The 13836-nt window shown below is 36.6% G+C and overlaps 1 protein-coding gene across 2 annotated transcripts in view; it reads right to left on the bottom strand.

Annotated features, from left to right (window-relative positions):
- Positions 1 to 7141: 7141 nt before the first annotated feature.
- LOC138699516 (KICSTOR complex protein kaptin-like) overlaps positions 7142 to 13836 on the bottom strand; it is a 32647-nt gene continuing 25952 nt past the window's right edge. For both annotated transcript variants that reach the window (XM_069825464.1, XM_069825463.1), the window contains 3 exons: positions 13440 to 13575; positions 8809 to 8982; positions 7142 to 7450 (listed from right to left, as the gene is read on the bottom strand). In XM_069825464.1, coding sequence (XP_069681565.1) covers positions 7370 to 7450; positions 8809 to 8982; positions 13440 to 13575 — 391 coding nt within the window. In that variant the 3' untranslated portion in view covers positions 7142 to 7369. The remainder of the gene's footprint in view (positions 7451 to 8808; positions 8983 to 13439; positions 13576 to 13836) is intronic.

The raw sequence follows: 13836 nt of genomic DNA, 5'->3' as shown, positions 1-13836 counted from the left end.
GCGGTCTGACCACCCCCTCCTCCCGCACTAGCAGGTACGGTACCATTCAGCTGCAAAACATTTTCTGAACGGAAGTTATTGTATTGTGAGAGCGCAGCTAGATCAGTGAAAGTAAGTGGTCAACGTTTTCAGTTTTAGTGCAACGAACAATTCTGCTGTGTGTGGACTCTTCTGTAGTGACGTTACTGAGGCCTCTAGTTGTTCTGTCCCCGGTGTAACATAGCTGTAAAAGAATTAGTCATGCAGAGGATAGACTTTTTCACCTCTCTTCTCCCCTCCCCCGTTCTATTTTTTATAGGGTGAACGGTCCGCTTTGGTTAATACAAGGAGTTAATATTGAAAAAACAATTTTGCAGAATGGTGAATAAAAATATCTTGTAAGTAATTTTTGGACATTTAATTTCTTTTACTTTTATTTCCAAGTTTTTATGTAATATTTTAGTATTCTTTGGGGCTGAAGTACATGAAGTTTTCAAGTCATAGAAATTCGAATCCTACTCATTCTCCAGATTGCGTTTGTAATAGCGTTTGTAATAATTTGTAATTTTAGGCTACATTGAATACTGGGATCATACTTTGCGGTGATTTTCTCTTGAATGGGTGGCATTTTATGCTGAGGAACACTTAATGGTTACATTCGTTGTTAGGTTCACAGGAAACAGCAGAAACAGCTTGTATTTATCTACTGATTCAATATTGTTTTGTTGTTTGTCAAAATCTCATTTCAGTGGAATGGTAGAATGCACTTAGCTTTATAAGCATTATTTGATGAAAACTCGTTGTATTCAATGACTTTTCCTATTATTTTACAAACATTTTAATGAAACATTGCAGCTGATGAATCCATTGATGACTTTAAAATGTGCCCCCTCATATCGTGTATCAGAGGACGAGTGTTAATGGATCTATGTGAAGAGGGTTAAGTAGGTGTCGTGGACATTATCCTCTACCCTAAACACTGCAACACTAAGTAAAAATGAATTTATTTTGATGAAACTTCACGGAATCAAAGTTTTTCTTTGACTTTCTCTTTAATATAATCTCAAATGCAGTAATGCAGTGGAGAGTTCATCACTGTGGAGTAAAGGTTAACATGTCTGACTGAAAAAGGAGTAGGCCTGGGTTCAAATCCTACTTGGGACAAGTTATCTGGTTGTGGTTTGTTCCATAGATTTCCCTCAACCAATTGAAGCATAATTGCTGGGTGTAACTTTTCGGCATTGCATCACGGACTCATTTTTCTATCATTTCCTCACATGCATTATCATTAACATAGGCCACCAAACTTAAGTTCATAGTTCAGTGTGCTGTATATAATATACAAGAGCACGACCATTCAATGACAAAATATTCAAAATAAGCTTCAGGCTAAGGTGCAAGTCTTTGAATCCCTTCTCCGTATGAAGGCAGGAGAGGGGGGAGAATCCAATAAAGAGCCTCTAAGGCACATGAAGTAAATCTTTAGTGTCTGACATTAGAAACCAAGCAACCATAAGGAATCTCTGTGAAATAGCATTAGTAAAAATGAAATGAAATGAGATCATGGAGGAACAACGGAAGCTTTTGAAGTAAATCAAGGACTCTGGTAAGATTGTGTCTCTCTTCATTATTAATGATTTCCATTGCTGAACTATTTTTTTAAAGTACTCAGGAATAAATTCACAGGAACACAATGTTGCAAACAATAATCTTTGCAGACGGCCAGATTTTAATAGCCAAAAGTGAAGATTCTACAGTGATCTATTATCTAACTTCAATCCTCACCAAGTATGGCTTAAACATTCAGAGGATGAAACTAAATCGATGGCAGTAAATGATAAAAATTATTTTAAGAGTAAACATACCGATAAATATCTTATTGTTTAGAATACCTCGCGCAATATACAAGCAAAAAAATATGGATGCGCGGCTTATTCGAAATGACGTTGGCAACATTGCCCGATTATCTTCCCGCGAAATTCTGCATGCCATTATCTTCCCGCGCGGTTATTTCAATTGTTAACATTGTTAAATGGCGTTTGGATTAGCAGTACGTGTCAAAGCCAAGTTCAAGTATGTTAAGTGTATAGTTTGTGTGTCTTATTCTTAATGGATCCGTGATGTATGGGCTTGCATATCGCTCACTGTTGTTGAAAAGAAAGTGTAGCATCTCCAATCAGCTGGATGGAACAGAGGACGATTGTGGACGAATGCTCGGGCGGCGACAATGATGATGAAAAAAGCGGAAATTGAAGAACTTAATAGTGACATCAGGTATTTATTATAACAAACCACGTAGTATCGTGCAAAATTAAGGTACCTAGTTAATTTACTGACGCGTGCTATTAATATTGCAGGTTATCGAATAAACGGCCAATTAAGCAAGTTAATTATGTCGGTTTTCACTCTTGAGTACCGTCAAGTGCATGCGTATAGGGTAGATTTTAAATGCGTCGTGTTCTAGGATAAAATTTGTTTAAAATTTACTTTTAACAACTGTATTTGCATTTAGGCCTAATTAATTTATCGTAAATACATTTATTGGAAGTTTTATTTTTGTATTTTTTCCTTCCCCCCACCCCCTTTCAAAAGTGCTTATTCGAGGGTGCGGGGTACCTATTAGAGAAAATACGGCAATAAAATAATTGAACAGGTAACAAATTTTCTTCATTTGGAAAGTCTTATTTTATAGCTCAAACACCAAAAAGACGTTGAGAGAAATTTAATAAAATATAACATTACATGAAATTCTGGGAAAAAGAATTAGCTATACTTCAGAAAACCGCGTAAGCATTTACGTACAAAGACTGTGCAAATTAAAAATTATAAAAAAAAGAACGTTTTTTTTTTAATTGATGGTGCAAAGGTAGATGAATAAATAAGCGCATAAAGAGATGTTCCTTGTACCAAAAATAAATGAGTAATGCAATAACGAGATATGTACTTACGCGGTATTCTGAAGTTCCAAAAATTTTGGAAACAGATGAGAAAAGAAATTCAAATTAGATACCATAATGTACCGTAATTTCAATTCCAGTTCTTCTTGGAAGTAAATGCTGGACACTCTTTGTCAGTGTGATAAAACCAGAATAAATTGTTTACAAATTATGTATAATGTTAATTGAAATAATTTAGTATACAAACTAGCAATCATGTCCCACAACAGTTCATAAAAAATATGTAATATTTATAAAACAAATTTAATTAATTTCAGTTAAAACTAACAAATTGTCACAGTGACTAGAAATATATGAGTAGAGCAAGGACGTGGTTTTTCACTCTCCTATTTATCACATATACGAACAAAATTATTCAAGAATGGAGGCAAATATATCATTGGTATATTCAAATGAAGAGAAATTTAAAATTATGTGCTTTACTTTTTCCCAATGATTTATCGTATTTGATGGCGTATAAGACGCACTTTTTTCTTTGAAAATGGGTCCAGAAACAGAGTGCGTCTTATTTTATTGGGTTATTTTACGACGCTGTATCAACATCTAGGTTATTTAGCGTCTGAATGAAATGAAGGTGATAATGCCGGTGAAATGAGTCCGGGGTCCAGCACCGAAAGTTACCCAGCATTTGCTCGTATTAGGTTGAGGGAAAACCCCGGAAAAACCCTCAACTAGTTAACTTGCCCCGACCGGGCTTCGGCCACCTCGTTTCGCGGCCAGACGCGCTGACCGTTACTCCACAGGTGTGGATGAGTGCGTCTTATAGCTGATACAGTTTGTGAATGGGTTAAAGTTCCATTGGATGCTGTGAAAACTGAGACAATGGTTAAATTATTTAAGAAGTGTGACATTAATAATGCACCGGATGTAGCCTACAGAGACACTTTGTTGTATGAGAATTCAGATTCTGATTTAGAAGAGATTTCCAAATGACTATTCATTTAGTTCTGGAGATGAATTTGTGGGTTTTGACGAAGAGGATTAATATATATTCTTTCCTAGCTAGATTAGGTATTTAATGAAAGTAGACCTACATATTACTTTGTTTGAAATACAGTAAACGCATTATAATATTCAGTGATAATTTTTTCTCTCAAAAATGCGTACAAAAAAGGGGGCGTCCTATATGCCTGTGCGTCTTACACACTGACAAATACAATAGTCCTAATAGCACTTCATCTTCAGTACTAAGCAGGGTTGTTGTAATTTAACCCGACCCAAAAAAACCATATGGGTTTTTTTAAAAAAACCCCTTCAATAAAACCCGACACAAAACCCAAAAAAAACCCATATATTTATTTCTCGTAATTTAATCAACATACAAAATATTACAAAAAGATGCATCATATTTATTTACTATTACAATTTGTCAGCAGAAGTTATTAATTAGGTAATGTTTCATTATAAAGAAAAAATTACTTTCATCAACACGGTGTTTTATTGTAGAATGGTATTAATATTAACTACATCACAATTCAGTCCTTCTTAATATGCAGAAATCTGTAGATCTTCACTAATTTCTCAGCTTTTTCCTCTCCTAACTTATTTCTTAACTTTGACCAAACAAGCCCATAGGTGGAGAAGATTCTCTCAATGGATGCAGTGCTGGCAGGGCAAGAAATTAAACTTTTCACAAAGCTGATAAATCCTGTTGGCAAGTTCCCCTTTTTTGTTGTTTTCAATTCCATTATTTTCCACCATTTTTTGGACTGAACTGTTGGACAACTGCGTCAGAAAACATAGTAGCAGGAAAATAATCAGAATCAGCAATCCTAAAAGACATAACACTTATCACCCACTCTGGATGAATCTCTGTGAGCCAATTTTCTGCACTTTCCTCTTGATCTGCAGTTATTCTTGCCCCTCTGAATCTTGGATCTAACATATTAGCAAGATAGTGGAAGGGCAGGCTGCCAACTTAAGAATATTTAATAATAATTTACCAATCTTTGCTTATTTAATTTAACCAGTTTTTGCTCATGAAGTAGTTCTTAGAATATATTGGTGTTCTGAATCACTTAGTCACGAAATTGAACTATTTAATACCCATTAGAGAAAAACCCAATAAAACCCATAAAAACCCAGTAAAACCCACTGGGTTGGGTCTTTTTTTAAATACCCGGGTTTTTCTCAACCCTGGTACTAAGTAACTTAACATAATTTAAATAGCGTTGGAAAAAAGTGGCATGGAAATAAATACTGAAAAAAAAAAGGTCTTCTGTGGAAAATACCTGTTTCTAGTAAAATATGTTTAGGTTTAGAGCGAATGATTTTATGTACGGTATCTTAGTTATAAACTATCATTTTATGATGTATTAGACTTATCTAAATGAATATATCGTAGGTCATGCTGTTAACATCCTACCTTTGCAGATGTCTGTACTCCAAATCTTGTAGTACTGTCAAACAGAGGCTATGCAAGCCTTGTTTATAAACACTGAAGTCTGAATTGCACAAAACCATGTAATGGCAAGGGGTGGGTTGTGACAGCATTTGCTGTCACTACTATGAAAATATCGCTGTGGTAGATAATAGTGATTTTGTTACAGTGTGATTTTTATGTTCAGATAATTCTTGGTGATTGTTGTTGTTTTCTAATGCCAGGCTTTTGACAATAAAGTCATTTGACCTCTTGCACTCCAATATTTTTCAAAGATATTATCATGGTCAGCCACTGAAGCACAGATTTTGAGGTGTTCCGAATCCATTTCTTGGTTTGAGTTACACAATGGGCAGTTAGGGGACTGATATATTCCAATTCTATGCAGGTGTTTGGCCAAACAATCATGGCCTGTTGCCAATCTAAATGCAGCTACAGACGATTTTCGTGGTAAATCGGGAATTAACTGTGGATTATGATGCAGAGTGTTCATTTTTTCCCTTGAGATTGTGTTATCAAATTTTGTTTCTTGAAGTCTCAGTATGTAGATTTAATAAATTTTTTCACAGAGTAATATGTAGATTTAGTAACAGGTCTGTAAGTAGCAGTGCTGCCCTTCTTTGCTAGTGCATCCGCATTCTCGTTTCCCAGGATTCCACAATGGGATGGTATCCATTGGAATACAATTTTTATATCGAGTAATATTAATTGAGAGAGCATTTTAGTTATTTCTGCTGTTTGAGACGAAGGTGTGTGTTTAGAGACTATTGATAGAATAGTGATTGGTGATTGTGGGGCTCCGTTTTCTGCCTGTAGATTTCCAAGTCGTTTAGAACAGTGGTCGTCAGCACTCGCTGAAATGTTATGTTTTATTTAACGACACTCGCAACTGCAGAGGTTATATCAGCGTCGCCAGATGTGTCAGAATTTTGTCCCGCAGGAGTTCTTTTACATGCCAGTAAATCGACTGACATGAGCCTGTCGCATTTAAGCACACTTAAATGCCATTGACCTGACCTGGGATCGAACCCGCAACCTTGGGCATAGAAGGCCAGTGCTATACCAACTAGCCAACCAGGTCGACCTTGCTGAAATGTAAGCGGTGCCGTCCCATGTGCACCGTCATGCAGCAGGAAGAGGTAGAGAGCAACCCACTAGCAGCTACGAGTGCACCATGGTGCACTGTGTTCTCTGCGGGTAAGAGATGCTAGCCCCAGGGTGCTCTGCGCTGATGATCCCTGGTCTAGAGCTATCTTTGAACAAACCACGAGGAATATCCATGTTTCTCATCATGAACCACAGATGTTCAAGTTTATCGTTGTTCTGGGAATTGAATTGGTATGTTGGTGCTAAGCCTTATATCAACAATAGCGATTAGCTTGGCTTTGAAAATAATGTTGTGTTTATTTTTTTTAAATTATCGATACTCACTTTAAAAATCCGCCTCATATATACATTCCCACTCCCTCTACCATAATGGTTACGAAAATATTAACTTCGTTAACATAGTCATTTATGTGTATTAAGAATGAAGGAAAATTATACAAATCTGGCTTTACAGGGAGGTATACCTGAAAAGCAAGACTTTTATAATATTTATTAATATGCGTTACTGTTTCGATAACAGAAAACCACAAATTTAAGTCGCACAGTAAGTGTGCACTCAATGCTGAGCTCTGACATTAACCCACTTGAGGTATGTGGATATAAGGGGAAAATTGGTATAGTTCCTGGGTAGTTCAGTCGGTAGAGTGTTCGCACGCTCAGCCAAAGATCCCCGGTTCGATACCCGGCTCTAGAACAATTTTTCCCTTGAAATTATTGAAGGAAAATTGTCTATTGTAATATACTGTATTTGATTTTTCCTCATTAACGTAATACAATTCATATGTACATAAATATATGGCACTGATAACATTTTTCTGAGGTTTACTTTGTAGAGATCAGATGCTCTGAAAAACTGACAACAATGCAAGCTTAAAAAATAATAATAAAAACAAGAAATAATGCTTCTATAAAAAAAATAAGAGTTCGATTCCGAGATATGACAATTTCACGTCTCCTGGGATGTCTGAAGGTCTGTGAGCAGTTTAAATCGGCAATCAAACACTTCTGAAACATCTTTAGGATCGTGCTGAAACAAGAAAACATACAATTTATTTCTGAGACTCAAGAAGATGATAAGATAACAATTGTTTAAATGCTCGTACAACAAATTTTTAATTGGAAAAATGACCTGCGGAACATGCATGCTCATGAACATATTTTTACTCGCATGACAAGAGCAGCAAATACCATTAAAAGAGCACCAGGTTGAGAACGCCTGTTGTATGATGTCAATGCTTCTGTTACACATAAAATGTGACATTTTTCCCGTTTGTACCTCCACTGAAGATGCAGTCACGTCAAAAAAACTTGACTGGATTGCTCGGAAGCAAATGAAATAAAATCTCCAATGCTGACGTTGGAGGAGGAGCAAGAAGATGTAATAAACCATTTTTTTTTTTTTTTAGTTTTTCTATTTAATGATTAACCGACCTTTAGGCTACTTTGCAAAAGAGTACTCCTATAATCTTTTCGCTGTAAGAAAAATCCTAATGTAAACAATAGCACGTGACTGAAGTGAGGCTTCATTGGCCGCTGTTTGGCGCCATAGATTCTCAGTATATGTTCCCGCCTACTGTTGTACATTCTGTTTCATGTTAAACATTTCCCGTTACTCGTCAAGTAGGCCTAACCTCACTACTATGCACTCGTTTTCTTAGCAGACATTTACTTTATAATTACTGTAATTAAATTATTTTTAAGTCTTATGTCTTCACAATGGACAGTTGAGGATGCAGAAGCCATACTTCAGTACCACGTGCTTACGTGAACAACTACGAGCTCAAGAGGCGCCAGCTTGTTACAAGAACAGACTGCCTCAGTATTACTGTTGGTATTCATCCGCGTTCATAGTACATAACAAAATATAAAAGTAGCTTTTCTTTTACATATCGTTTTACATATTAGTGAAGTTATATGTTTCATCGTATTTAACAACTAGAATTCAATTTTTTATTTTCAAATAATATAAGATTGTGGTTTCCAAATATGAACTATATTTTCCTGCGCCATGTGAGTGTTTCAACTGGGAGCCAATCACGGGTATGACAGCAACGTGCTTATGTTTACATTAGGATTTTTCTTACAGCGAAAACAGTATAGAAATAACAGTTTGTGCAGTGAAGGTCATAAGAAAGCAGGTAGCTGGTTGTACATAGTAGCACTTAAAAACAATTAACATTGAGCCAGTTTTGAGCTGTATTTCTAATTACCAGTATCAGATTATTAAAGTATCTTCAAATAATAAGCTCGACCAAAGTCTTTAAAGCCATGCAAAATTATGTATTCACCAGAGAGGAAGTCTGTGAGTAACGGAAACTAATACTTAAAGGATGTGGGAGGAGGCAAAGGAGTTGGAGCACAAGAAGGAAATGAAATGATACCAACCTGCATGATGTGTACACCTCGAAGAGTGAGAATGACAAACTCCTTGACTCCATCGCCTGTCACATCCAGATAGAGGATGGAGTGAATTGGGTTCGCAAAACTGCGCTGACTTCTAAGGAACCACGAACCTGCTTTATCAGACTCGTTTTGTTGATATTTGTACACCAACACTTCCTGCAATAGAATAATGTATTTTGATATATTGGCAATGTCCTTCGTGGTTACAAGTGTTGCTTCCTTAATTATTAAACTGATGGCAGTTCAATGGGTATCCCTCCTATAAGTTTAATCGGGCAGCTCGTCCATAAGAGCTGCGGAGCTGCACCACTCCCTGCTTTGACAGGAAAATAAAAATAATATTTATTTTAATTTTTAGAAGAATTTTTACAGCTTTTATTGGTAAATTGCTTTATATTTCATCTGGCCGGGAATATGTACTATTATCTTATGCATAATCTTTTTGCGCGTCGACTGTATTGGAATTGACACTGCATTCAAAGTCGTCCTGTGATCTGCAGGGTGGTCAGCTCATAGAGAGTGTGTCTTGCATGGTCAGGGGGTAGAGAGGTGAAGGGAAGCAGAGGGAAACTGCCACTGTTTAAAACCCATATCTCGCTGCAGTGGCTTGCAGAGCCAGGCCACAAGGGATCTTTCCTCTCCTCCCACACTGCTATTGTAACGCTATGTCAAATGGATTCTCTATTCCCTTGAAACTTAATGACAAAATTTTTATTTTCTTTTCACATACTTATTGTTGTAGAATCTTATCGAGTTAATATAACGAAATTAATATTCTCTTTTGCCTTATTATTACGTATATATCCAGCCTCCAGCAGAACCTAATGTTTGCCTTAACTCAAAATGATTGCACGAGTAGAATCCTTTTGATATAGCACGTAAAATACGAAAGAGACTTCTTTTCCAGTTTTAGAAAATTGTTGACCATCAGTATATCTGAGTGTTGCTTTGGTGTGACGTCTTAATACCGTAACTTAACCAGTGCAAATTTGCAAGCATGAGTGTGTGTGAATTACAGAATATTAATTTTATTTTTCTCAACTTTCCCTTGCGGAGAATATTGATGTAATGAAGTGAAATTAAAGTGTCGTCCTTTACCCGACTTAAATCTTACTTAAGCTTCATCCAGCCGAAATAGCGCATATGTAAGAAATATAACAATGAAATTTACGCTAAGCATTTGTGGTTACGTGGATGTGAACAAAAAAATCTGTATTTTGTTTTCCTTGCCTCCTCTTCGGTGGTGATGCTGCATGGACTAGGAGTGGTGTGACACATTTAGGACATTTACCCCTAAAAAGCAAAATGCACGAATCTTCGCAGTCTCACCTGAAGAATGTTGTTTCATTGGCTATGTTACGCAAAACTAACACTGCTGTGCAATTAAGTGAAACGAACAGAACAAACATTCTCAAACATAATCAAGAAATGAGAAAAAATCGTGAAATTATTTTAAAAAAATATTGATTGTATCAAATTTTGTGGCCAATATGAACTTCCCCTTAGGGGACATGATGAAAAACGATTCGAAGAACCCTGATGTGTTTCGTGGGTTGCTACAGTTCGTGAGTAATCTAAACGAGCCTTTCAAAAATCATTTGGAACATGCCACTGTTTAAGGTTATTCTAAGACAATTCAGAATGAACTGGTAGATTGTAAGTTGAGTGTCTGCCGATCTGAAATTCAGACTGAAATCGATGGTATTAGTTTTTCTTAGGGATTAGCAAATGGTCCCACAGAATCTCCCAACTAAGTCAGGAAGTTTTGGTTTTTCGATATGTAGTGCATTTATTTTTGTCCTATACTTATTAGTACTGGTATCAAGAAGTGAAATTTGTATGTACCGAAATCTACTGCAGTTCTCTCAATCCACAAGTTCACGAGTCGCCACTGAGTTTAATCCACTGCTAAGGGCGACAGAAGTTCAGGCTTCCATCATAATATGAGAAAGAAACAACAATGGAACCATGTAGTAGAGTTGTTTATTCAACTGTCCGAAGACAGGTTTGAACCTCGTGACACCAATAAGGCATCACTCATGAGTAGGGGTGTGATTTTATGATGATTATTTTACCCTGATTTCGGTGATTAAAATGGTTTCATTTCGGTGAAATTTTCATAAAAATACAAGCAATTTCATGCATATTTCGCACCCTAGAGAAACTTAAAAAATTATAAAATACTGTATATTTTTTTTAATCATTATTGAAACAATCCCTTTGAGACTAACAGACAATTGTTGTTGTTGTTTTCTAATTTCAGGCGTTTGACAATAAAGTCATTTGACCTCTTGCACTCCAATATAGTGAAAATGGCAAGTTGTAGCCGATGTTGTAGTTGATGAGTTAATGACTGAATTAGGTATAATTTTCCTCTATTCAATACCTAATTCCCTCTTTACCCTTTCCTATCCAGTCCTCTTACTTTCTTCGACCCCGACGGCATTAGAGCATTCGAGGCCTAGGTGTTCATTTCCCTTTCCTTCCTCCTCTTTCTACTTTTCTGTTCCTAGTCCTGACCTGCTATGGCACTAAAATCGTCCTCCAGTGGCTTAAGGAGGGAAAGCTGGTGATCAACAAGATCTCCCAGCTAGGTCCAGTGGACCCATCAACCAACAGCAGGTGTGGTCCTCCAGACATTCTGGGGGTTGTGTGTGAATGAAGTAGCCACCAAAACGTTAAAATATGGTGTTCACTTAAATCGGCTACAGAAAATTGTTTGCATCATTAATTAATTAAATTCATAATTCAATTTCATTCAACTGTGAGGAAATGACGACACTGCCTTCTTCATCGACTTGATCTCACGAAGGCAGTTGTTGTGGGAAAGAGAAATGACCTTTGTTTGCTTGTGTTGCTAATGATCAAATATGTAAAAATGTTAATGTATATTTTATAACGAAGAATATTTTCATGTTTTATTTAGAAGCAAGTCATTTTTCGTGCGAATTCTCTGTAAAACATGTCTTTTTGTTGAAAATATCATTATGTAGTAATTTCGTGCATTTCTACCAATTTCGCAAAAATTCGTGGATATGTTTCACTTAATTTTTGACTTTCATTAAGGGATTTACATTTTCCATGCATAAAATGAAGTTTTAACACATTTCACATACAGTATATCGTTAATACAAACAAATCACACCCTTACTCATGAGGCAACTAAGACAGGGGATAATGGGGTAGGGTGGCCAGTTACTTTCCCCTCTCCATGTATTAGAGTTATTATACATGAACAATAACCTTCTCATGAATGAAAATGAATAAACACAAATTTTTATGTTAGGGCTGGTAATTATTCCATTCTCAATTTTTTCTTGGTAACAGATATTAAAATAAGTTTGGAGGTTTCAATCATATTTATAGTTTACAAAACAACCCTGTCACTGAACCACAGGACTACAGGACATTTCTTATCAGTGTCATATTCCATCACTTGTAGCATTATACTCATCTACCATTTAATTTAACTAAAAATTCTGCCATCACTATGCGTCCTCTGCAGCAACAACAAGGAAATGAATGAGGAACATCTACAAGTTTACACTGCAGTGACCTTAAGGTACGGTCACACGTTGCTACTTTTGCTGCGCAACTTTTGTACTGCAGCTGCAAAAGTTGCGTGTCGTGTTCACACGTAAGCCAAAAGTAGCGCGCTGCACGCTACTTTTCGTACTGCAAAAGTTGCAACTGGAGGTTGCAAGTCTGTTCACACACAAGGCGCTACTTTTGCAGCTGCAGTCATGCTGCAGGTTTCATCTCCGTGTTGACTTCTCAATATACATTTTGTGGTTATGTTCGCATTATTAATAAACTCATGCGAAAGCTTACTTATCTATTATTTGCTTCTCTGTTCTAACTAGTATTCAGAAATTGGCATTATTTTACTATAAAATGCCTATATACTTAAATGATAACCAACAGCATATTCACGTAATCAATGTTGGCAACCCTCCTGTTTGAAACTATGCTGCAGAAAATTAAAAAAGTGAATTATATCGTCAGCAGTTATGCTCAGACTGTGTTGTGCATTTAATAACTGTTACAAATAATTTATTTTCATCACATCTGACATTAAAATGCATCCAAACAATAAAAGTGTCATTGGCACATTTGGGTGGCAACACTGGTCGAAACCGCAGCAAAAGTTTCAACAAAACCGATATCAAAAATGCTGCAGCTGCAACCCTGAGAACCCTGTTCACACGTTGCTACTTTTAAGCTGCGCACAGCATCAAAAAGTAGCAAGCAGCAGGTTCGGCAGCCGCTACTTTTCGAGTTGCACCATTGTTCACAAGTCGCAGTACGAGAGTTGCACAGTTTTTTGTACTGCATCGCTGCAAAAGTAGCGACGTGTGACCGTACCTTTAAAAGGCAATACTGTCTGCAAATACTGGAAGGCTCGACTGCAAATGGCTTCATTGCTAAATGTAGTGCATTAGACACCAACCAACCATTTAATCATCATGCGGTAATGAACTCTGCCTTAGAGGTACTCTGTTTAAGGAATGGAATATTTAGCACAAACAGAATTCAAGAAGATATGAGTGACCATAAATGGATGCATTAGTAATCAATGAAGACATTGTAAAATAGTATGAAATCTCACTCACCTGACCATAAGTACCAAGCACAATTTCGTTTCTCCCGTCCATGTCCACATCTGCAATGGTGGAACAGAGTGCTGCATCGTAATGCTCACTATCTGGCAGTGGGAAGCAGTTACGCAAACCTTGTTCCATCACATTCCTAAGACAGTAACAAAACAGTTTCTTAATATATTTACTCAAGCTGTTCTAGGAATGTAACTTCAGTAAGTAAATGATATGGTGAGAATAAGTATGTACGATGAATGGAAGAAAATGTGTTGTTGTTGTTTTCTAATGCCAGGCGTATGACAATAAAGTCATTTGACCTCTTGCAATCCAATATTTTTCAAAGATATTATCATGGCCAGCCATAGAAGCACAGATTTTGAGGTGTTCCGAATCCATTTCTTGGTTTGAGTTG

Source organism: Periplaneta americana, chromosome 5 (assembly GCF_040183065.1).
Source record: "Periplaneta americana isolate PAMFEO1 chromosome 5, P.americana_PAMFEO1_priV1, whole genome shotgun sequence".
Lineage (NCBI taxonomy): Eukaryota > Metazoa > Arthropoda > Insecta > Blattodea > Blattidae > Periplaneta > Periplaneta americana.
Note: the sequence above shows the minus strand (reverse complement) of the source record. Positions and strands in the feature narration are given on the sequence as shown.